This window comes from Tenrec ecaudatus, chromosome 1 (assembly GCF_050624435.1).
Source record: "Tenrec ecaudatus isolate mTenEca1 chromosome 1, mTenEca1.hap1, whole genome shotgun sequence".
In the NCBI taxonomy this organism is placed as follows: Eukaryota; Metazoa; Chordata; class Mammalia; order Afrosoricida; family Tenrecidae; genus Tenrec; species Tenrec ecaudatus.
Genome location: NC_134530.1, coordinates 59896702 through 59922099, shown reverse-complemented (window position 1 = coordinate 59922099; position 25398 = coordinate 59896702). Strand labels below are relative to the sequence as shown.

Below are 25398 nucleotides of genomic sequence, written 5' to 3'. Positions count from 1 at the left end.
AATTCCTAGGAAGATGTGTCATTTTATGAGGACTTCAAAAAATTTATGGGAAAAGTGGAATTAAAAATTGAACATTTCCCACAAATTTTTAAGTCCCTTTGTATAATCAAGGAATTATTATTTTTTAATCCAACCAAGTCTGTTTGGTTAAAGAGAGCCAAGGTCCTACTCCTGGTAAGAGGATGGAGAGAAGGATAACTGAACCCAGAATAAGGCAACTCCATTGAGTAAGCACTGCCTTCCCCGTCTGTTGTATTACATTCCTGAAGCAAGCCCAAAACACTGGATTCTCTCTTTAATGGAGAGGACCATAAACAAGGCAGTTCTAACAATTTTCCTTACCTGCTACTCAAGGCCATTGATTATGGGCCCAAGAGAGATACAGCTTAGAGGTCACCAACCTCCCTCTATAATTAAATTTTCAGTATCATGTTAGTGGAAGACTATCTTAGGTGTCTATAGGAAGATGAAAGGGTTCAGAGCAGATTTACATCTGCTCCATGCTCAAAATACAAAGTGAGCTAGTGATTAAATGAAGATCCAATACATTTCTAGAGGAAATCAGAAAAAAATTCAAAACAAAACAAAAACAACAAGTATTAGCTCACCCTCTAGGAGGGATAAGCAAAGACTAAGTAGCACTTAACATCTGACCTGGTTGTGAAAGCTAGAGAGAATTTAAAGAACAAGTTGGGGATTAAGAAGATGGGCACTAAATATTCAAGGTAAAGGCAAGCAATGTGAGTAAAACCAGGCCAGATTGGAAAGCATGGACATAAATGAGTGTTTATGTATCCACGATATGCCACTATATCCACTATGCTAGATGTTTTTTATACAATTTAAAAGATTCAGAGGGACTAGACAACTTGCCTAAAGCCAATAGATGAACCTGGTCAGGACAGAAATTCACTTCTGGCTAATTTCAGAGTCAGTGATTTTTTTTCCACTATATTGTGGCTTGTGCCTAGTCAAGAGGTTTGCTGCAGGACACAGTTGGAGAGATGAAATGAAGATCAGGGTCTTTTATGCAGTAGTGAATGGGAACCAAAGAAGGCTTTGATTTTGTAGAATGGTCATGAAAGTCTCATCTAACCACCTATTCAGGAAATATTTAGGAAGCTAGATTAGATGTAAATTGGTTCGGTGTAGGTGGCGAGGAGGGAATGTATCACGAGAACGATTGTAATAAAGAATACTGGAAGTGAAGCAAAGAGGACACAGACTACCTTCAAAGTGTAGATGACGGTTCCCAGAAGCAAAGGTAATGCGAAAAACATAAGCAAAGAGAAATGGTTACTAGTAGTAGGTCATAAAAAGCTGACAAGCTACTGAAGAAATGACAGATCCCAGAGTGTTTTATAAGGGAAGAGACTCCATGTTTAACTAATTAATATATCCCTAGCATAGACTCTTAACATATAATACGTGATCCACAAACACATGGGAATAAGCGAGTTAGGGATAAGGATGGACAGAAGATGCAAAGACTTCAATGGTTAGATCAATATTTTAATATATATACAAGATGATCAAAGCAATCAAAATGGACAAGAATTTCAACAGAATACTAAGGTAAGAAGAGAGGGCAGAAAACAGAAACGTGGGACATAGCAGGCACTGAGAGCTATTTGGGGAGCCCTGATGGCACAATGGTTAAGCACTTGGCTGTTAACCAACGGGTCTGTGCTTCTAATCCACCACCAGTGGCTCTAAGGGAAAAGAACTGGCTACCTGCCCTACTGAAATTAACAGCCTAGGAAATCCTATGGTGACTCTCTACTCTGCCAGATGGACAACTGCAGCAGAGTCAACCCAGGATAAGCACCGTGTATACTCGAGTATAAGCTGACCCGAATATCAGCCAAGACACCTAATTTTACCACCGAAACTGCCTTAAAAATGTGCTGAAAAACTCAGCTTATACTCGAGTATATACAGATCAAAACAGTAGAAAATATCTAGATATCAAGGAATGAGAAGAGCTGAGCAAGGCCATTAGTGACCCTGTGCAGGAGGTCAATAGAGGCACAAACAAGGTAGATGAAAGAGGCTGAATGAGTGCCTGGTGAGAAATTAGGGATAGAAAACATAGAGAACAAATTTTAAAAATTTGGTGAATTACTAATAATAGTAAGAAGAAAAAAGCCTAAAAGAGATGGCAAGATTGCAGTTATGTGCTCTGGGGTAAGAATCTTTAGATGTTGAAGGGTTAAAGGGAATGAAGTCCCATACCTAGCAGGGTTGGTGGGAACAAGAGCACTGGGAGGGAGGAAGAGGAAGACATTTCTTCCTTTGGGCAGGAAAGATGGAGAGGGAAAATGGCACACAGAGAGGATTACACTCATCCCCATTTTTTCAAAGGGGAGAAAACTCAAAAAACATTCAGGCAAGGCAACACGATGAGCAGAACCACTAGAATACCCTGATAAAGACAGGCGTCTGGCCTAGTCCATCTCTACATCTGGCCCAGCTTAGCCTGTCATCAAGTCCACACACAGAGGGCTCCAGGAAACACTACTGACAGGGAAGTAAACAGATAAGCAAGCCTGGCGACGACACAAAGTCTCATATAAATCAGTATTCCTCCTACAAGAAGAGCACCAACAGCTGTGGCCAACCACGAGTTCATACGGGGCCCTCCCCAGAAGCTTCCAGGGAGCTACCCTGAGAAGAGCCCCATCAACATTATCAATGTCCCCTAAGAACTGTACCATACACTGGCGTCTTCCCTGGCAGGATGACGATAATGAGCTGCAGCCCTGAGTAGGTGTTCTTGAGATGCCGGAACATGGGCTCCACACTGTCTGCCCCCTGCGCATACTTGCAGAAGCAAGGCTGGCCCTGGATGGGCATCCCTGCGTCCTTGGAAATCTTCCGCAGCTGGTCTGTGAAGTTCCTGCAGCACAAGTATGGTCATGACAGGAGGCAGTTAGGCCCACTTTAATACTTCTACCCGAACATCTCTACCTCAGATGCTCTGCACTGAGAGGTCATGAGGTACGCTAAGATGAGTAAGACAAAAGCACACTAATAGAAAAGGGAAAAAGAGACATGCACACACATATAGTTGAGTAGGACATGTCGAGAGCTTGCTAAGTACTCAATGACACTGAGAGCTGAGGGAGTTCAGAGACGGACTCTATGGGAAGTCTCAGGGTGCCCTACTCTTGTCCCACACAAGCAGCTAATTCCTATGCTCCATTGTATGCCCTTAACAATACCAACAGGTAGGCCTCTGCTCAAAATAAATGAGGTTCCTACAATGAGAGCACAGGAGATGGGGGGGAGCTCTCTTCCTTTACTACTACTTCTCTGAAGCCTGAAAACCAATTGCTGAACAAGCTACCTTCCTTGGTTTCTGGGCTCTAACGCTAGGGAAGGAAGGCAGCTGGAGGAGAGGTGCATGTGCAGATTAAAAGAAGAAAATCAAGGTCAGACTACCAGACAAAATGAGTAACAGGGAAATTTAATTTATGAAATCCTGCATTTACATTCAAATGCAATAATATACAAATAAAGAAATGAAAATAATTATATAGGGGATGTGGGCATCAGGTTTGACTTTTATTATAAAGCACATAATGGCATGATGATAGATTTATAAACCTTTAATTAAATAAAACAAGAAGGATCAACACAGCATACTATGTGTAAAATCCAAAAGCACTTATACGAGGGACCTTCAAAGAACTCATGGAAAAATTCCATGATCGTTTCATTCTATTTTCACACTCTCTTTATGAGCCCCGTGTGTATAAACAATCAATATAAATCAGACAGGGAGGTTGCAGTAATCTGTGACAGCGGCTGCATCAGAAAGGAGAAAAAGGACTAGGATGGACGGTAAGAAAGAACTTCATATTCATAAGACCACTTTTAAAGCATAGATGAGAAGGCCGGGAGGAAGGAAGCAAGTAGAATGAAATATGAGACTGTGGACATTGTGAAGAACGTAACCAGCGTCACTGCTCATATTTTTGTCTAGAAACACACCCCTCCCACCTTCCCCACTCACTAGACCAGTCACTTCTTTCCAAGGTCCTTCCTTCACAATTGTGAAGGTCCAAGAACAGTTTGGGAAATAAGTTCAGAGAGACTTCCCAGACAGTCAGCCTATGATGGTCCTGCTTTTGTTTGCCAGTTAATGTCAAAAGTCAAATAATATTTTTAATAAATTATTTCCTTACTTCACATGTTATCCTTTAAGGAAAAAAATCTCTTTACAAACAGTCTTCATGGTTTTGTAGTTCTTGCCATTTTTGGAATCCAGGTTATGAGGTATGATGTGAGGGAGAGTATTAAATTACATTAAAATTTAAAAAATTGTCTTCAAATATATCAGTAATTTTATTTTCTTAATAAAGTATTAAATAATTATGATCGAACTCTAGATGACAGATACTTGAGTGTTAAATTATTTTAATTTAAAAAATTTTTGTGGTAGGAGTGTGGGGTAGAAAGGGGGAACTGATTACAAGGATCTACATATAACCTCCTCCCTGAGTGAAAAGTGGGTGAAGTGAGACATCGGACAGTGTAAGGTATGACAAAATAATAATTTATAAATTATCAAGGGTTCATGAGGGTGGGGAAAGCGGGGCGGGAAGGGGAAAAAATGAGGAGCTGATGCCGGGGGCTTAAGCAGAGAGCAAGTGTTTTGAGAATGATGAGGGCAATGAATGTACAAATGTGCTTGCACAATTGACATATGTATGGATTGTGATAAGTGGTATGAGCTCCTAATAAAATGATTGGAAATAATAATTTAAAAAAATTTAAATTTTCCAATATCAATTTTAGAATAAAAGATACAACTTAGCCAACGTTTACGATCACTAAGTGCTAAGCCTTTCATAGGCTACTGAACAGTAGTAGTTCTCCCAATGCTCTGCCTTCATACAACTGCAGTGCAGCTCCATGAATGGCCAATGTTATACCATGTCCCATTAAAAGTGAGTCTGTACTAAAATAAAATTGGTATTTCTAATCTTCTCTTCACGACCAGATCCCACTTGGGATATTGTTAGGATTAGCGTTTGATGTCACAAAGTGTGCTAAGGGAAGTCTAGGATGGGGAGGGTCTCAAAATCCTATCCTAAAAGTGATGCAGCTAAAGTAATGAGGTTCTATCTAATGTTCCTTCACCCACCTCAACTATGGATTTATTCCGTTCCACAGCCTCGCTCCTCTTTTCTGTCTTGTGGAAAAATACCCTTCTGCATTCTGGATCCCATGCCCTCATACTTACTGAGGACCTTGCTCCACCTCCTTCCTAGGTTTTGTGGCTCGAGTTTCAGCCATCTCCTTACTAGAAACATTCTCCCTGGACAATCTCACCCACTCCCATGCCTAAGGATCCTTACATTCTTATCTTTAGCTCAGAACTATAACATCAAATCATGAAGCGGGTGCACAGGCCATGTTCTTCTCCCTTGCCTTTAGGGTCACTGGGAGAAGAGGTTGGCTGAACAAATAAACCCTTGCAACTCTGAGAATCTAAGTTTATCTGTTTCATACTCCAAAATACCCAAAGTCAGTAGACTGTGTCACAAAAGAAAAGGGCAGGGGAAAGATATGGAAGAGAGAGCAGCATCCAGAGAATACACCTAGAGACACCTGGGGGCTCCAAGTCTTTCCAGTATTGCTAAGGGTCACCTTCCAAAGGTAGGCCTAGACCAAGGGCAGCCTGGCCTTAAACGCAAACCATTGCCATCGAGTCGATTCCAACTTAGGGTGACCCTGTAAGACAGGACAGACGAGGGCAACGAATGCATAAGGGTACTTTGCTCAACTGATGTATGTATGGATTGTGATAAGAGTTGTAATGAGCCCCAATAAAAAGATTAATAAAAAAAAAAAAAAGACAGGACAGAACTGTCCCTGTGAGTTTCTGAGACTGTGAATCTTTACGGGAGGAGAAATCCTAATCTTTCTCCCACTGAGAAACGCGGGGGTTGAATGGTTGATTCTGTGCTTAGCAGCTCAGTGTGTAGCCCCTTACACCATCGAGCCGAAGAGGCTAACAAGAATCCAAGCAAGGGGCCACGACCCCATTGAGAGAAACTACACTTGCAATCGTGGTGTTGGGATTCTGTGAGGGAAATAGGAAATTTGTGGGAGCAGGACAACCAGAGTCTCTGTATTTCCCAGAGGCTGCTAGAACAATGCTGACACAGACTTCACGGCAAACTGGATCCACGAGGTCTATATTTCCATGGTCCTCATCAATGCCCAGTGATCACCTACATTGACTTCTTCATCCCTCATGGACCCAGAGGCAAGCAGCAACCATTTCAGAAGATTGCAGGAGCCACTGAACTGTTGTACATTGTAAGTGAGTGAATTTGTGGTATTTAAAATATTTCTGAATAAAACCAAATCCACTGCTGTCAAGTCAATTCCTTGGTCTTCGGAGCTTAACTCTAGAGGACAGAGTAGAATTGATCCAGTGCTCCCTGGGGTTTCCAAGACTGGAAATCTTTCTCTGGAGAAGAGGCGGGTATGTTTGAACAGATGACCTTGCAGTTAGTGGTCCAATGCTAAACCCATTGTGCAACCAGGGTTTCATCTCAATAAGGCTGTTTTAAAAAAAAAATTGCAAGGGGACGTGGGCAAGGGAGGGGGAAGAGAGGATGTTTGTGACTGCTTTACCCCCTCATTCACTAATTTAGGATTATTATGCCCCCAAGTCCTGTTTTAAGTCACGGGCTCTATTGCCTTTCTCACTGCTGTCACCACACCCAGCCCTTCCACCACAGGTCAGGTTCACCTAACTCAGGTCACCTGAAACTGACTGCAAAAATTCCACATGTTGGAGAGGACAGCTCAGAGGACCACCTGAATAAGCTGCTCTTTTTTTGGTTTCCAATTAGGGACACAATCTTTGAGGGTTCAGATCTGATATGACTCCAGCTCTGACACTTTTGTAATGCAGAAGCCCCAACAAGTTACTTAACCTCTTTGAACCCCGGTCTCCTGAAAATGGAAAAATCACTTCACTATTTACTCCACAGTGAAGATGAGATGGGGGAACATAAATTAGGTAATTGGTACAATGTTGACAAACATTATAGTCATTGCTACTACTATTTGTTACTACCAATGATAATGATTTTGACAATGAAATTATTTAGGCCTCCCCCAGAAGATTCATGTCCTGAAAGCATCTTCTCTGACACAGCTATGGCCGCGTATTCAGACTCCTGACTACACATGAAGAGAAAAGGGACAAGGTGTTTAAGCTAAAATGAGCAAGGGAAGCAGAAATTCGAGGATTAGAAAGGGCAGAGAACCCACCAAATAAATCTTGGCCCTTTGAAGCTGGGAGGAGGCAAGGCAGTTCTTCCCACCCCCCCACCCCACCCCCATACCCCCAACCCTCCTTACTTGAGCACCTCTTCTCGACACTGTTTTTGGGGTGCGAAGCAGGCGATAGCCCAGACTTTGATCTCAATCCCATTGTAGAACTGCTTCCCCCGCATGTCCCAGACACCCTGATTGGGTGTGGCAATGGCCCGATTCTGAGGGTAGGCAAAGGGGGTGCCCAGGTGAGCCTCGAAGAGGCAGGTGTGTAGGGGAGCAAAAAGCCCCTCCTGTCCCACCCAGCCACCCAATAGGCCCCAGAGATGTTGTCTGGCCCTGACCCTGCTCACCCGGCCGCCGTACTGCAAGATAGGCGCCGGCAGCACTCGCCCGGTCACCTCCGTCATGTCATCCTTCACTTTGATCCCAAATTCCTGGATGTAAGGATCTAAGTTGTAGCTGGCATTCTTCATCTGCAAAGCAAAAGATGAGGCATCTCATGAGAGCAGCAGTTTGGTAACACTGCTCGTCCCCTGGCTCCCTAGGAGTCTTAAAGCGAGGCTGTAAGTGGCAATCAACAGCCCTGACGAGAGAAAGAGAGAGAGAGAGAGAGAGAGAGAGAGAGAGAGAGAGAGAGAGAGAGAGAGAGAGAGAGAGACAGAGAGACAGACAGAGACAGAGACAGACAGAGACAGACAGAGACAGACCAGGGAAAGCGAGGGTGCAGAGCACAGGGGTGAAGACAGGAATTAGTTGTAGGGTCCAGAAATCAGAGCAGCCTTTGAAGCTATAAACACCAAATCCACAATTAGGTCTTCTTGAGGGTCCTGATGGGACAGAAGAGCAATTAGACTCCCAGGGGCCCCGAGGAATGAGCATGTATCTCTCTGTAGCCCCACTGACCAGGCGGCTGATCTCCTCCTGTCTGTCAGGCGCCGACCTGGCTGTAGCTTTTATCATAGTAGAAGTCTGGTTATCAGTCAGCTTCTTGATGCATCGCTGCCCAGCCACAATGTTACAGACCTGAGGAAATACGAAGGACAGGTAGTGCTGGTTTGAGTATGGTCCACAGTCCACCCTGTACCTGGTGCCCCACAGTGAGAGAAGAGGCCCTGATTTCAGTCAACCTTGTACATACTTATATTCTCCCCTGAATTTTACCGGATATGTAAATTAGGAAACATTCAGTACAATACAAAAGGCAGAACAGCCTTCATAACTAAGATGCAAAGTCCCTAGGATGGGGCTCCTTAGGATCGCATTAGCAGTTATTTGACTGTGAGCAAGTTTACTTAATGCTCCTTGGCCTCAGGGCTCATTAGTTAGATAGGGAGGACAATAACAAGCTCGGAAGGATGTCTGGAGATTTAAAATAATAGAGCACTTCAACTGTACTCCGAGTACAGTTCTAAGATATATCAAATATCGATAAAATTATAGCACATTATTTACTAAAGGAGCCAGTATAGCATCTTCCAAACACTGAAAAACTCTCTCTCTCTCTCACACACACACACACACACACACACACACGATTCTTAAAGTAGTAGGCAGTTCTCCAATGGCTACATCCCACATCCTACACCCCACCAGGGGGACTAGGGATTGCTCTCAATAGTAAATTTAAGACTACAGAAATAACTGCCTCCCTTGGCCTGATATCTGAGTGAGGAACACTGTGCTACTCGGTTCCTCTCTTTTAGGTCCACCAGAACACCATAGATATGAGAAAAGGCTTTCTGGTGATAGACAAGACATCCACTCTCCAGGATATGGTATTGATGATTTCATGGGCAGAAAAGCGGGTGGCAGAGTAGAGAAAAGCAACAAGTTTAGAAGGCTTGTGTTTGAGGCTCAGGTTTGTTATTTCTAGGTCATGTTACCTTGGACAAGTCCCATAACCACTTCAAGATTCTGGTTCTTTAATCTTTAACACGGGAAAAATATTAGCTGCCTTAAAAGATTTCTGGGAGAAGGATACGTCTTTCTACTCTTACACTTGGGAACCTACAGGAGCAATCCTACCCTGCCATTAACTGGGGGCTCTGAGTCTAAATCAGACTTGATGGCATTGAGTATAAGGTTGTTGTGTAAACTCAGACAAAATGAAACAGGTAATTTGTATGTACACACACAAACCTACAACTGATGTACGGGCTCCCTGCCTAATCCTCAGAATTCATGTTAAAATGAGAGAAGTAGAAACTAAGTCAAGGTCACCTGCCTTTAACATTGTAGTACAAATACACAGAATAGTCAATTCACCTAAGGAAAAACCAATGTTGTTGGAATTTACAAGGCCGAGATCTTGAAGGCCCCTTGAAGTTGTAGCTCTCCAAAGATTTCAGCCACAGAATCAAAACTGGCAAACGACTAAAGCAGGGAGGAACTATCAGGAAATGAGGAAATGACTTTGCTGACACTTGCGAGGGTCTGGATAGCTACTTAAAGAAGACCTAAAACCTAGACTCTAGGCACTGGGTAGTTTGGGTCTCCAGCTGTAGAATTCAAGTCCTTTTGTCATTCTACTTGAAATCCTCTACTGGGTTCCTATTACAATCAGAACAAAATCCCACCTCACTGTCTCTGGGTGGACTCAAACTCCCAACCTTGCCATTAGCAGCAAAGTGTGTTAAATATTTATACTACTCAGGGTCTCTGCTACTTGCATACTCTGGCATGGAGGCGCCTTAAAAACATTATAATAGTTTAAGAAGTCTGTCACAAAAGACTCATATTGTATGATTCCACTTATAGGAAATGTACAGAACAGACAAATTAATAAAGACAGAAAGTAGATTAATGAGCAGGGGCTGGAGAGGGGGGCGGGTGCCATGGGTCAATAGGGGAGGAATGAGAATTGATGGCTTATGAGTAATGGTATATTTTGGGGAGCTTTGGGGGGAAATAAAATGTTCTACAGCTAGATTGTAGTTATAGAAGATAAAACCCTACCACTATAAGCACATTTAATGAGAATATTCTACAAATAATCTGAGAAATCATTATTATTAAATTTAAAATTCCACGGTTTCAGATACTGGAACCCTCACACATTGCTGGTAACTGTACCATGGTGCCCCTTTGAGTCGACCTGGTTATTTCTCAAAATGGCACACAGTTACTACATGATTCTGCCCGTAGGTACATACACAGGAGAAATGAAAACCCACTTCCATACAAAAACTTATATCCCAGTGTTCAAATCAGCACTATTCACAATAGCCTCCAAATGAAAACCAAACGAAACAAATGGATTGATGGCTAAACACAATGGGATATTCTTTGGCAATAAAAAAGGAATGAAGGACTGACACATGCTACTATCTTACAATCACTGGAAACATGAAGTGAAAGCAGCTAGTTATAAAAGGACACATTTTGTTATGATTCCATTTATAGGAAATATCCACAATAGGCAAATTCCCAGAGATCCGAAAAACAATTCATTATGGCTGAGGAGGGAGGAGCGGGAAGCAACTGCTAATGGGGTACAGGATCCCTTTTGAGGGGATCAAAATTGGGATTGGATATGAGTGATGATTACCTAACTGTCACTACACTAATTATCAATGAACTGTATACTTTAAAAGGATAAATTTTATGGCATATAAATTTTATTTTAAAAGAGTTGTTCTAAAAATAATTCCACCTGGCCATAATATGCTATGTGATTTGCCCCTGCACTTCTCCCAATATTGTTTCCTATTACTTTTTTTCTTACATACTACAAGCCACCCAATTCTGACCACTCCCTGGAAGAGCCACAAGTTCACTGATGTTTCAATGCTTTTGTGCTTGCTATTTCCTAAGATTCTTTTTTTTTTCTTTCCTCAGATTCTTATAAAGAATAAATTATTCTATAATTTAGGCCTTAGCTTTAATGTCTCCTTCCCTCCTCTCTTCACTCTTCTGTTACTGTTATGAATTTTATCACGGTTATGATCTGAACTGTGCCTTCCTAAAAGACACATTGAGATCCTAACCTCCAATACCCATGAACACTGCCATGTTTGGAAATAGGTATTTGAAGATGTTATCAGTCATCAGACAAGAGGTCACAATGGTTAGATCCCAATCCAACATGAATAGCATTCTTTATAAAAGGCGAGCAGAAACACTGAGGAACATGTCGGAAAGAACATTGCGTGAGAACAGAAGCTGCTGTAAGCCCAAGGAACACCTGGAGCTAACCGAAGCTGAGCGAGATAGAGCCTCCAGAGAGAACACGGCCCTGCCAACACCCTAAATATGGCCTGCTAACCTCCAGACCCAAACCACTGGAAGTTCCTGCTCTTTGCGAGACTTTATGACAGCTCTAGACAACCACCACAATCGTCCTCACAGCACTTACCATTATCGGAAACTAACTTACTTAGCTGCAATATATTATTAGCTCCCCATTTTAGAACAGAAGCTCCATGGCAGCAGGAAGCTTGTCTAAGTTATTAACCTCGAGATTTCTGGCACCTAGGTGGTATATGATACACATATAGTAGAGTTCAATATGTATCTGTTAAATAAACAGTAGATATTACAATAGAAGGCATTATATGTAGATATTCACGTTGGGAACGCCTGGTTAAACAGAGGCAATGTTAATTTGCTAACAAATCTCAGTTTCCAGCAGGTATTACCTAAAGCTACCTACTTTGCCGGGATTGTCCATACAGAGTTCTGTTTAAACACTAAAAACATGTTGCCTCTATCTCACTTTCTGCCCATCAGCACCTATTCACCCAAATCAGTGTTTGTGCATTTGGGGATCTTTCCTTCCCTTTGCTTACTTCTGAAATCCGAAGTTTGAGCTTCGTTCCCAGCTACCTAACTCCTATTGCTAGAATAAAAGTCAGAGAGTAGTCTAGGCCAGTGATTCCTAAACTTTAACGTGTATATGAATCTTTTTGGGTCTGGTTAAAATACAGATTTATTCTAAGGAGGTCTGGGTGGAGTCTTCTTCTGCGCATCCCTACTAGCCTCCCAGGTGAGGCCAATGCTACTGCTCCAATGGCCACACTCAGAGTACCACTGGATTAGACAATGAGGCACACTTTAGTAGTTTCTCATTCAACGTTTGGTTAGTGTTTCCCAGTTCAAATGTAGCCTAATTACTCTGTATGTGCATTCTATGACTTACACTGCATTATTACTCTATTGTAGGATCTCAAAGATGAGCTGAAGTATACAAGTATGTCAATCTGAGAGCTAACATTTTTTCAAAAGACATTTTGATCACAGGGGACATAGAACGTACATAATACTTAACATTCATTTCCATTTTGGGTAAAATAACATACGCCTCTATCTCTTAATTCATTTGAGAAATTTCTCCTCCCTCACTCCCCAGCTCCAGACAAGAGAGAAAGGAATTAAGAGTAGAACACGAGTGTGGGTATCTGAAATCTGTCGTGGGTGAATTAATTAATTATTAAACTGTTCAATAGAATATGCACCTCTGTCTCAAAGCCCTGAATGGCGAACAAGGGAGAACAGGATGGAGGCTAAGAGGAGAACATTTCATAGAAGAGCTACCTCATATGGCTCAGAATGTCAATTTTCCAAACTTCAAAAGGAAGATGAGACTACAAATGGAAGACCAGATCTCGTGGTCAGTGTACAGAGACAATGCTTGTTCCCCAGCCCAGCCCTTACTTGGCAGTCTCACCTCTAGGGGCAGGTAGGTATGCTTTTGTTCCTGGCCAACTTGTAGGCAGGGCAGATGGGGATACTTGAGCTGAAGGTTATACTTTTGCTTGAAATACTGTGCCACTGTGCACTCCACAGTCTGTCCACTCTCCAGCTGCAAGGGAAACCTGTTTGGGGAAGGGAAAGTGGTTATCACAGGCCAGCATTCAGACCCACTAGACCTACAGCCATGGAAAGTCCCAAACTTTTGCCTCATCCAACCCAGCCTCTCCTCTGAGAACAGCTGCTCACTGGAAATCAGGCAATATGGTGCTCCCAGGGAGAAGTTCAAGATCTCAGTTCCACAAAGGTCAGGGCCATGCCTAGCTCATCTGTATTTCTAGGGTCCAGCATACAGTCTGACATAAGAGGAGCTAGTGTGGTCTGGCTCAAGAACAGAAATGGAATTAGTGACAGCTTCCCCAAGTCAAGACCAGTGACACATTTCTTATTAGAGGAAAGAATTGAGAGAGAGATTCTAGCATTTACAAGCTTGGGGATAACAAGCTTGCTCTATGGTAAAGGCCCAAGGAGGAACAATAGAGACCAAGAAGGTAAAAAGGTAGGGTCAGGGAAGGCTAGGAGAATGCCTGGCGAAGACTCATTCTCAGGGGCAGTGAGGGAGGGAACAGGATAGAGGAGAGTGTGTTTGGAATCTCAGTCCTTTTCTACAAACAGAGAATGGCTAAGTTCTGCCAACTTACGTCTGATGGCTAGCAGGGCGGCGGGTAACATTGCACACACGGTATTTTCTCTTCATCTGTCCACAGTGGGTCACTTCCACCTTCAAGCCTGGGGCATACACACTTTGTGTCAAGGTTGTAAGAGGTTGCCCATGTGTTTGGCCATCTATCCCAAGGGGGATTCCCTCTTAGGGCTAAAGAGAAAGAAGTGCCGTCTCTCATTCCAGCCTGGTCCTCACCCTTGATCTCCTTAGTGAAGCGAACACGCTGAGAGTCAGTCAGGGGCTTGGGCTGCTCGTCTATGTTCCTGATGTCCAATACTTCACACATGAACTCGATCACCGGCTGCGCTTTGTAGAAGGCAGTGGCCGACACTGTGGGCACAGGGCAGAGATAGCTCAGCTTAGGTTTTATCTTCGAGGACAAATGGAGGCACTTCTCTTTACACCCTCCTTCCTTATAGGGGAGTGGGATAGGGGAGGCCCCAGGGCTTAGAGTAGGAGTATGATTGCAGAACTGGGAGGGACAGGCTGGGAATGTGGGCCCTGGGCTCGGGGTGCCCCTGGTTCCACGGTTCTCCCCACTCACCATCAATGTTGAGCATCATCTTCCACATGGCAGGGCGCACAGACTGGTGAAAGCCGAACCAGACCTCACGCCCACCCCCCAGCGGGTGGTAGTAGCCCTCAGGCGGTGAGAAGAAGGAGCGGCCCACAGGGGTGTACCTGGCAGGGACAGGCAGAGAACTGGTCCCTCGGGCACAGGCCCCCACCCTGTGAGGCATCCTGGGCACGGAGGAGCCCTGGCCTGGAAGGCAGGACACCAGGGCTTTAATTCCACCTCTGATCTTTTACTAGTTTTGTGACCTTGTGCAAGTCTCTACCCTTTCTCTGCCCTACAGGGACAGATGGGATAGGGCCCAAAGAGATCTAAGGGCCAGGACTTCAAACCACCAAAATTTCTATGCACACATGGCATGGCATGTGGTAGGGGATTTATTGTAAGAAAGATTTCTTCTGAAAAGTACATAGTGAGACATAACTACATACTCGCATTCATCTCCCTCCTACCCCACAGCAGTTCTCCACCACTTGTTGCCCAGATACTAACGACACCCAGTACCTCATGGAAGCCAGGTGTCTCATGGCCACATCCAGGGCTTGCACGGACTCCAGGGGAACAGGGATCTGACCGCTGACCAGGGCTTCATGCAGCATGCGCCAGCTCACAATGGCTAGCCACTTGATGGAGACCTTAAAGATTCGATCCTTCCCTTCCCCAGGGATTGTCACCTCAAAATCCACCTTCAAGAAGGTGAGAGACAAGGGTGAAGGACTGCCATTTCTTTCCCACAATCTCACATTCCCTGACCTGTCCAAATGTCCCCAAACTATGGATTTGCCTAGAATCAGTTCCTAGAGCAGGCAGGGGTCACAATGAGGACCCAGGAGGAAACCAGCCCCTTAGTCTGCAGGCACCATCACATGTTGGGCAAAAGGAGACTTAGCCACAGCCTCCTTAGCTCACTGCTTCTGTCTCCTTCAACCACACCTTACAGGAAGTCGAATCTGAGTTGGCTTGGCACACAGAATAAACACACACCAGCACCTAGTGTCCACCCACCATAGAACATACTTTTCTGCACAAACAATGGACCACCATACTCCAAATAAGCTTACATGGGCTTTATCCCACTCCGGACCCTGACACAGGCCAAGCATGATTTCAACCTCACCCGTTCATTGCCAATGGGCAGTGCTGTGACGGTGTAAATGTTCTTCTTTCCATCATACACGGGCTTGCGGTCACCAAAGATCTGAGGCTTGAAATGCTGGACCATGTATTCCACCACTTCCCTGTGGGGGACAGGGATGGCCTATAGAAGCTGACAGACTACCACTTCAAAGCCCCATCTACTACTCTTCACACCCAATAGCTACTCAAATTGTATTTTTTGAGCGCTTCTCAAAAAATGCCAACATGCATATGAACCACCTGGAGATCTTATCAGGACACAGATTCCAATTCTGTAAGACAAGAAACCTGAAATTCTGCATTTCTAACAGGCTCCCAGGTGTTGCTGCTGGTCGTCAAATGACCCAGGCTCTAAATGACCTGAATGAGTAGGTGTAAGTGACCCCTGAGCAGAGGAGGCAGCTGGGGGGTGGGGAGGCTTAATCCCAGGGACTGTCTAGAATCAGGACAAGTTGAGATGCAAAAATAGATGGGGGTAAGGGCTGGAAGAAGAGCCTCATCTCTTTCATCTCTCTAAGGCCCTTAGTACCGATCATCACCTTTTCTCTCCACTCATCTCTTTAACGTCATTTCCTGTCCCAAACCCCAGAATGTCCATCTATCCTTCAAATCCTAGCTCATCCAACTAACTGACTTCTCTAGATTTTCCACTAAAATTCTTGAATGCCGCTCGTTAAAAAAACACTCAAGATACAGATTGGGAACAGCTATAAACACATGGTTTCAGACTCAATCAGACTTCAGTAAAGCAGGCATGAGGAATAGAATTTCTGATACCTTGCTGGTGGAAGTGTAAGTTGTTACAACTTAAAGGGGGGGCAGGGCAATTATCTAAAAATATTTTTAAGGTATTGTGCTAGCAACTCCACTCCTAAGGATATGCCCTGCATATGCACTCACAACAACATTCAATGCAGTTCCATTTTTGTAACAAGCTTAAATCAACCTAAAAATGTCCCTACAGATTAAATTATAATGTATGCAATTCAATAGCATACCTATGGTGAATGCAAAAAAATAAGGTTGATTTGTATTTACTGATTTATATTATACCCCAAATAGCTCTTTTTTTCCCAATTGAATAAAAGCAAGCTCCCGAAATAGGTATCTGAGAGGTCATAATTTGTAGGTGGTTTTTGTTGTTGTTTAAGAAAAACCTCTATGTACATAAATCCTTGTATGTCCATAGAGAAATCTCTGGCAAGCTAGGAATAATAATAGTGAACACTTTGTGGAGAAGCACTAGGAGACTGGAGACAGGGCACTAAAGGAACCTTTACACGGGTACTCTGTCATATTTGGAGTTCTTTACATTGTACATAGTTTTTAAGCAATAAAATTAATTCTAAAAATAAAGTGTCTCCAGCTTGGATTCTTGTGCTGTACTCCTCAATGTGACTCTCACTCCTTCCTGCTCTATCTCTAGCTTTGAACCTCTCCTCCTCCCTGGGCTCGCTTGCCTCAGTCTGTAAATATATCTGTATTTCATTCCTAAAACATCTTCGTTCACTTATTTCAACACACAGTGAAATGTTCAAGGCACATGCTTGACCCCTCTAGCCAACATAGCTCCTCTCTCCCCACTTCTCTACCAAGTTTCTGGGGAAACTTAGTAGCGCCTATTGTACTCTCCCCCTGCCATCTCCCCTGCCGCATTTAACTCACTGTAGTCAGATGATAAGCTTAACTACCCTACTGAAATTGGTCTAGCAGGAGCCACCAATGGGCTCCCAATGGCCAAGTTCATGGACCTTTTAAGCATTTACTTTACTTTGCTATTTCTAGTACCTGAAAATGCTAGCCATCTCCTCCTCCAAAGCTTTCTTGAGCCTTCATCCTTTTTTCCTTTCCTACCCCTCCAACAGGAAAGGGAAGGTTCCTAGGTTTGGTGGCTTAGCGGTGGATCACTTACCGGTTGACTCTGCGCGGACACTTATCTGGCTTAATGTCCACCTCGTAGTGATAGACGTCAATCTTAGGAATGTCCACCTCAAAGTAATTGGCCAGGAGCTTGATCGGTTTCCCCACAGTGCCAATGCCAGGTCGGCGAGGGGCCTGGAACACCTGCTGCAGGGGGGGCAGGTAAGCGCCCGCAGCTGTGAAGACAAAGAAGCCGGTGAGGCCAGACTAGTAGCCTCCTCATCACCAATGACCAGAGAAGGCACGGACCTCTCAGCAAAGGAACAGGAAAGCAAGAGAAAGCCTCTGGCCTGCCTACCCAGCTGAAGGTTTCCATGGGTTCTGACACCTCAAACTCACTTTTTTCATTTTTTTAATTAATAACCTCTCCCTAGTCAGGAAAATTATCCCCGTTGTCTATCTTAAATCTGTCAAGTGAGTTTGTAATGTTTCTATTATGTGTTAGGTAGAGAGGCTAAATCTAGTTCCCAGTAAATAAAAAAAAAATTTTTTTTGGCTACTAGATGAAGACCCTTGTTCCTACCAGGTATCTGGCAGGCAGAAGACCAAGATGTCCTATTGTCTCTGCCATCCAGATGGTCTTCTCACTCATTACCATCCTGAATGCCAAACAGCATCATTTCTTTTTTTTTTTTTCAGCATCATTTCTTAATGTTCCCCTACAACGCAGACTGGAGGAAGAGTCAAAGGAGGCCAGGGGTGGGTGGGGATGGCATCTGAGACAGGATTAAGGCAACTGAGAAGGCTAGGTTAGAGACAGAAAAGGGAAGGAGACCAAAAAGTTAAGAGTTTGGAGGTTAAGAAAGCGAGAGACACTAAAGTTGGGGACTAGAAAAAGCAAATAAAACACGTTAAAACCTTGAATTGGAAGCCAGGGGGTAAGATGAAATAGGTTAGCATTGGGAAATGCAGCAGAAGTGAGGCTGCAAATGGAGGATATTAAGAAGGAAAAGCCCAAATGAAGAAAGCTGGGCACAAACAGACCAAATATAGAACACTGAGGCAAGAAAAGGAAAGATTCAGGGTCCTAGCAAAGAGCCCTGGTGCTGCTGTTGAGTAAGCGCTGGATGAGTGTCTGACTGCTATGTGCAAGGTTGGTGGTTCAAACCCTGTTGCTACCTGCTCCTCTCAAGATGTATAGCCTCAGAAACCCCATGAGTCAGAAATGACTTAATGACAGGGAGGCAGAGGGAACCTTGGTGGTAGAGTGGTTAGTGTTAGAGCGCTAACCAAAGGGTTGATGGTTCCACGGGGAAAAGATGCACCGATCTTCCACACAAATTTACAGCCTTAGAAATCCTCTGGGGCAGTTCTCATCTGTTATAGGGCCGCTATGAGTCAGACCCTATGGCAGTGGGTGGGAAGGAGAATAGAAAGTCTTTGCTGTTCCTTCAGCTTATATTCAGCAGACCCCTTCATGTCCCTTTGCTCCTTCCACAGAGGGCCCAGACAGCAGCAGAAGGGATCCATTTTAACACCAAGGGGGGCCCTTGGGAAGGGGCTAAGGCGGGGCCAGCATCCTGCTCCTTTCTCTTCTCTTGTCACCAATCTGACTGCTGCCCTCAGCCTTCTTTTTCCAGCTTGTAGAGAAAGAGAGAAGGAACATTGTCTAAGAGGAGTCTTTGTCCTCAGCTACTATTGTTCAGGACACAGTACCAGGCCAGGTGGGAGGGGAGGGGGAAATAAGCCAACCCAAAGCCTCCTTCCTCAGAGCTCTGCCAGGGGGTGGGGTGGGGAGGAATGGGACGTATAGGCTTGGGGGTCAGGAGGAGGTCACAACCACTCAGGGGAGGGGCACACTTCCCAGCCTGAGCTGCTCCTGTCTCTCTGTAACCACCTGTCAAATCCAACCACACTCTGCAGCCAGGGAAATGGAGAACCAGCCAGAGGGGGCAAGGCCTTTAGAACTCAGTTACATGGAAAGTGGAAGGCTCACTACTATTATCTGGCCACCTACTTCGAAAAGAGCTGGACAAAAACTGAACACAACCAAAGTCAAACCGGCCACACTCAGCACATACACCCAGACCCAATGGCGGCCTTATCTTTATTCCAATACTCCTCACTGCGTTAGACTGCATGTGATCTGCCCTGGGCCCTGCTGACGCTCCAGTGCCTGCCACACAGGTCAGCACACAGACATCAAATGAATGAACATACCACAAGCACACACAGCACATAAACACACAAATACCTGCAACTGCCCAGTAACAATGACAAATTCTGCATAGGACTGTGGATGTGGCCAGTTAAGAGATACCCTTCCCTTCCTCTGATTCCATTTACCTCCTTCAGCTTCTCAAACAGAATGAATGTTTGGGGCTTTGGAAGAAAGACACTGCTTAGAGCTGTGGATTGGGTGGAAAAGTCGGAGGCTGGGACTGATACTTTAGCCCCAAAGCTTTCTCTCTCCCACAAATTGGACTACCCACCAGGCCGAGCATCCTTTACTCCAGGAAAGTCTTGAGAAAACAGGAGAGTCCCTACTCCCTCCATCCCCACCCTTAGGAAGGCTGGGAGAGGTGGTAATCTTTCCCATCCCATCCCCCTGAAGGCCTTACAGCTGTACAAAGCCCCCCACTCACCCAACCCCCAGCTTTTAGTCTGAGAAAGGGACACTTCCCTTCAGAGCCAGACAGGGACAGACGGCCACTTTGTGATGCAGATGAGGGCCCCAGCACAAGGACAAAGCTTGGGCCTAGGGGGAAAGGGGCGGGGCCCTTCCCTGCAGACAGCGCAAGGAAGGAGGGGCCCTGCAAAGGACACTCCCTCCCCCCCATCCTCAACTGGCCTAGAGAACAGCAGACAGCCTAGGTCTCGGAATTCTTTCTCAAGTCTACATGCCCGCCCCCATCCCCACCCAGGGAGCCAGACTGCTTTTTTAAGTCATAAATTCAAGGTTGGGTTAGCTAACAGATAAGCAAAGACAATGTCTCCAAAGAAGAATTTGTCCACACATGAGAATATACAGAGGAGCAAACTTTACCATGATTCAATTCAGTTAATAAACATGAACTGTGTCGGGTTCTATGTACACTAGGTACTTCCTGGTTCTACAGACAAATCAGGCACTGCACTGCCCTGCCCTTAGGAAGCTTCCAGTCCAGACCATAAGCTTGGTCACACTTGAGCACAAGTCCAGTTTGGAGGAGGAAGAGGGCAAACCTTATACTGCCATCAAGTCAATTCTGACTCACAGTGATCCTATGCGGCAGAGTAGAAAACCCCTGGTTGGTTCCTGAGACTGTAACTCTTTAGGGGAGTAGAAAGCCTCATCTTTATCCAGTCGTTTCCAACCGCTGACCTTGCTGTTGCCTAACCCTATGCTACCAGGGGGCACCTGGTCCAATGAAGGCAGCAACAATTCAGTTCCTTAGTTTTTGTGTATTCTCAGGCCTCAGGCCATCTCAAGGCACCACTCTAACCCCCAAGAAAATAGTCTGAGCCTGGGAAGAAGACAGGGGGTTTCTCCATCTGAAGTTTCCAGACTGAATTTCTGTTACATACTTCAATGAGGCAAAACCTGTCTCACTCTGCTTTTCCCAAGGCTACAACAGATTCCAAACAACAGGTTTTGTCCCCTCACTTTTTTGTTGTTGTAACAAACAAAAAAAGTCAACTTTTTCACTCCAGAGCTTATAAAGAATTCATCAGGACAAAATCACCAGCAGTCTGGTGTTGATCTCAGTGAGTTCTTCAGAAATTCACCTGGACCTCTGTGACCCACCCACCTCCTCTAGCCCACAGGTTTTTTCAAACAGGCTCCAGCCTAGAAGACTCAGAGCTCCTGGAATGGAGAGAGCCCTACAGGAGCGAAAAAAGTCATGACCACTAAAGTCAATTGTTTTCTGCACTGTATTCTTAGAACCTCCAGCGTCTCTGGAAGGTTGTTTGTATTTGGAGATGAGTACTCAATCAGTACTTTTGAGACCACTGGATGGATGATTTCGGTAAGTTGGTAGGGGATATTTCCTTGAAAAGTGAAGGTGGTGGCGGGGTTTGTTCTAAAAGTTACAGATCTTTCCACCAGAAAAGTAAATCCTATTGCAAATGGGATATAGTATGAGAAGTGACCTGAAAGATTCAGTGACACAGAGCACAGGAGGTGGTCTCAATATCCCAAGGCTCATCCTGGGGTCTCTTCTTGGGAAGCCCTACCTCCATTTCTCTTGCTTGCTTGTGAAAAAGAAGTTAAGGATACAGCTGAGATTTGGTACAACTGGGTGCAGGGTAAAATCTCTTACCTTTGCCCCCTACCCATCAGCTAGCTGCAACCTAGATTCTAATGACATGGCGTTGACAAACTAGTAGTGTATAGGAAATGTGCAAAATATTAAAGTATAGGAAGAGGTCAGGCGGTTGGTCACATCAAGAGACAGTTTAAAGGAAAGGTTATTTATTGTCCTTAGATTTAAAGTTATACTCTTCTCAGTACTAGCCCAGAAATGGGCAAACAAGGCGGTGAACCCCTTCCAGGTGGACTGGGTCCCACAGTCAGTAACCTTCTCTAAGACCTAGTTACAAGGTGGACCCACTCCTATCCCCAAATTGCTTCTGTCCCAGTCTTTCCGTATTACTGTGGCAGGGAAAGGCAGTTTGGCTGTTTCCCTTAACCGTTCTTGGCACACTGTGCCTGAAGGGATTTCAGCGCCACGTGTTAAGAGACCCCAGGACGGGGGAGGGGACCATCGCTGTTCACTTGGGCAAGCATAAACGTAGTAGGGGTGCCCCTTCGCTAAACCCGGACCAGGAAGGGGGAACGGTCTGAGCAGCCCAGCCACGCCCCCACCACTTCAGGCAGCCCCTACCAGCCAGCCACCTCCGCGCATGCTCCTGCACCTCCGCTCTGGCTCCCCAGACTCACTAGGGGGAATCCCAGGGCTGGCTCCCCGCCCACCACCCCCTGACCCTCACCCCAACGTCAGGCCCGGTTGGGGCGGAGCTCACAAGCCAGCTCTGGCGCCTCATTCCTGAGACACAGTTACAGATTGAATTGTGTTCCCCCACAAATCAGTGTTGTAAATCCTAACCTCTATGCCTGTGTTTATAATCCCATTTGGGAATGGGTTGCCTTTGTTATGTTAATGCTCAGGATTAGTGGAGGGTGTGTCTTGAATCCATCTCTTTTGAGATATAAAATATTAAAACAAGCCAAGGGAAGAAGCAGAGTTGGGGGAAGATAGACCGAAAGCCACAGGAACATCTCTCAGGCGCAGAACCTCGGAGGAGACAAGGACTTTCATCCAGGTTCAGTCGAGAGAGAACGCCTTCCCCTTCAGAGCCAGCACCCTGAATCCGAAAGTCTAACCTCCCGAACTATGAGAAAAGGAATTTCTGACTGTTAGAGCCATTCACTTCTGTTACAGCAGCACTAGAGAACTAAGACAGACAATATTCCAGTCCAGCCAGACTGAGCTCCCCCCCCCCCCGGGGCCCATCAGTGTCGCGCCCCCTCCCTCCAGGACACCTGGAGCCCGCCCCCTGCCACCTGCCGGGCCTCTCCCTAGGCCTCCTCGGATCTGCCGGAGTCCTTGAGTGCGATCAGGCCCTCCCTCCAAGATTACTTCTCACTCCCAGGACTGCACACAACCTCCTTTAACAAACGGCTGCTAGCTCAGCCCTGCCTTCAGAATGTTTCCTCTCCCGGAACTGCACACAGCCCCCCTTCAAACTGGGCCCCCATCCCAGGAGGGCCCCTCTTCTCACTCAGGAGCCCTTCCTTCACTCGGAAACCCGCTTCTCACGCGGGAGCTCTCTGGTCCTTGGAGCACGCACAGCAATCCCCTTCCCGGGGGCCCTTACCTGCTCCCGAGGGTCCCGCTTCCATCCCATATACCCGTGCGGAGGTCAGGCGGCCTGGAGACTTTGGAGTCCAGCGTGAGGGGCCTACGTACCCCGCACCCTCACTGCTAGGGCTCCCGGGCCGGGCTCGGCACCCCCCCGAAGCCCGGCCGCTCGCGCCGCCACCCCCGCAGCCTCCGTAGCCACCGCCGCGGAGGCTGCAGCAGCTCCCCCTTCGATCACCCGGCCAGTTGGTAGTGCGCAGGCGCGGCCGCCAGACCCAGAGGGCGGACGGGAACGAGTCAAGCGGGGCGCTCCGACGGCAACAAAGGCCAACGGAGAGGGGCGGGGGCACCGGGGACCGGAGGCAGCGGCCCCTGGCGGTCACCCGTTGCCATGCAGCCCAGCGGGAGGGCTCCAGTGGAGGCGCCGCGGAAACCGCGAAACCGCGCAGTGTCGTTACAGAGACTGGAAGGCCCACCCCTGCAGCAGCATTCCGGCCCTGTACCTTTTCCCCAAACGGCCCCCTGCAAACTCAAACACGCATATCTCCCATTCACGCAAGACCACCAGCACATAACGGGACCCCACCTCATACCCAGGTCCCCCTTACACATTCTAGCGCCCCATCACCCAGAGACCCTGCCTCCCACCTCTCCTAATCACCCTCATCCTTCAAGTCTTGGCTGTAGAACGACTGCCTCCCTGAAGACTTTCTCCATTCCTCGTCGCTCAACTCACTGACGCCACCCTCTTTTCCAGACCTTCTACTGGACGCGGAGACCAGAGAGATACAACAGCCCCTGCCTACCCCAAAATATGCCACGTCTCAACATAAGTGCAGCTACCATCTGCAGTCCCTGGGAAGGACCTGCCTGTATTTCATTTACAGCTCATGCTGAATTCTGCCCATCTGCTCTCACCCTCATCACCTTACTTAAAATGACTTTTGCTGACAAAATCCAATGGTAGTTTTCCATTCTTATTTCAGTCACGCCTGACATCATAATCCATGCCTCTCCTTCCTTTTAGAATCTTCTTGCTTTCTTCATTTTCTGAGGTCCCAATTTGGCTAATTCCTTTTCCATCTCCTTTGAGGGTTCCTGCGGCTTTTGCTAAATACTATGGTTCACCCTGGATCCAAAACCAGCTCTCTTCTCATTCCATTCTCCCCTTTCCCCTTGGAGAGCTCTTCTCCTGTCTTTCCCCATCTTTATCTCCAGTCTTTTCTTATTTCCAAGTGTTTGCTGGACAGCTCCTCCTGGATCGCCTACCAACAGTGGAAATTTAAGGAGTCAAACACATGCTAGTCTGCGGAGCCCAGCCCAATTGCAACTGCGTGGAACAACCCCACTTCCTTCCCAGAAAATGTACTACAGAGGACAACACTGAAGCTACAGCTCAGGGAGAGGGGTGTGTCTGATCAGAGCACACAGGAGCAAACGAAGACGGAAGGAAGAGTGGGTGGGAAACATCCTGGCCCACCAAGCCCCAAGTATGATATTCCTGCTCAGAGTAGACAATGCACAGAGAGGGCAATGGGACCGGCCCCAACACGAGGCACAACATACCTCAGACACATATCACTATGAGGAACAACACTGGAGGCACAGTGTAGGAATTGTGCCTGATCTGACCCCACCACACCAGGGCGAGGGAAGCAAAGCAATGAAGTCCCAAGGAATACCAAAAATAGACCTTGCAGTTAGGGTCTGGTGCCCCACCAGACTCAACCAGAAAACATTCCTAAATGTCAACAAACAGACCTGGAACCATTTATAGGCTTTTTTGTCATTGGTGTTTTTTTCCCTTTTGTTTTGCTCTATCTTGTTTTTGTGCTTATTATTGCCCCTACATACCTACATAGATAAGATAGGCAGGATAGAAGATGGCGACCTAGTAACACATACCACAGGGACTCTGCAGAAATCAGTCCAGGAGAGTTGCTTAGAGGGAAATTCAACACTGCTGGAATTCAGGAGGAGCATTATAAAGATAAGTAGGCACAGACCCAGAGTTTTGAGGGGCTGGGGGCTTTTGGCTTACCTCAGTGGACACTGGCTGGGGCTTGACCTTGGCCCTGCCACTGTCTCTGCTGGAGCCTAGGACCATTTGGAGCCTATAGGGCGGCTTGGTCTCAACACAGCCGCAGTTTGCGGCCACCCGTCTCAGGGCAGGGACTGGACCCTTGCACCTCCTCTCTGTCCCCCCTTCGGTCTTAGAGGGCTGTGTAGGGGCCTTTTCTCAACACAGCCACAGTTTGCCGCCG

General features: G+C 46.0%; 1 protein-coding gene across 2 annotated transcripts in view; it reads right to left on the bottom strand.

The window, feature by feature from the left end:
- The window catches only part of AGO1 (argonaute RISC component 1), a 35518-nt gene extending 12116 nt beyond the window's left edge, over positions 1 to 23402 (bottom strand). The window contains exons 1-12 of one of the 2 annotated variants that reach the window (XM_075553850.1): positions 23151 to 23402; positions 17341 to 17524; positions 15409 to 15529; positions 14796 to 14977; positions 14262 to 14398; positions 13913 to 14047; positions 13695 to 13782; positions 12971 to 13118; positions 8209 to 8328; positions 7647 to 7778; positions 7390 to 7523; positions 2715 to 2899 (exon numbers count right to left, since the gene is read on the bottom strand). In XM_075553850.1, coding sequence (XP_075409965.1) covers positions 2715 to 2899; positions 7390 to 7523; positions 7647 to 7778; positions 8209 to 8328; positions 12971 to 13118; positions 13695 to 13782; positions 13913 to 14047; positions 14262 to 14398; positions 14796 to 14977; positions 15409 to 15529; positions 17341 to 17524; positions 23151 to 23175 — 1591 coding nt within the window. In that variant the 5' untranslated portion in view covers positions 23176 to 23402. The remainder of the gene's footprint in view (positions 1 to 2714; positions 2900 to 7389; positions 7524 to 7646; positions 7779 to 8208; positions 8329 to 12970; positions 13119 to 13694; positions 13783 to 13912; positions 14048 to 14261; positions 14399 to 14795; positions 14978 to 15408; positions 15530 to 17340; positions 17525 to 23150) is intronic. The other variant, XM_075553856.1, reaches the window with a different exon arrangement.
- Between the last annotated feature and the right edge of the window lie 1996 nt (positions 23403 to 25398).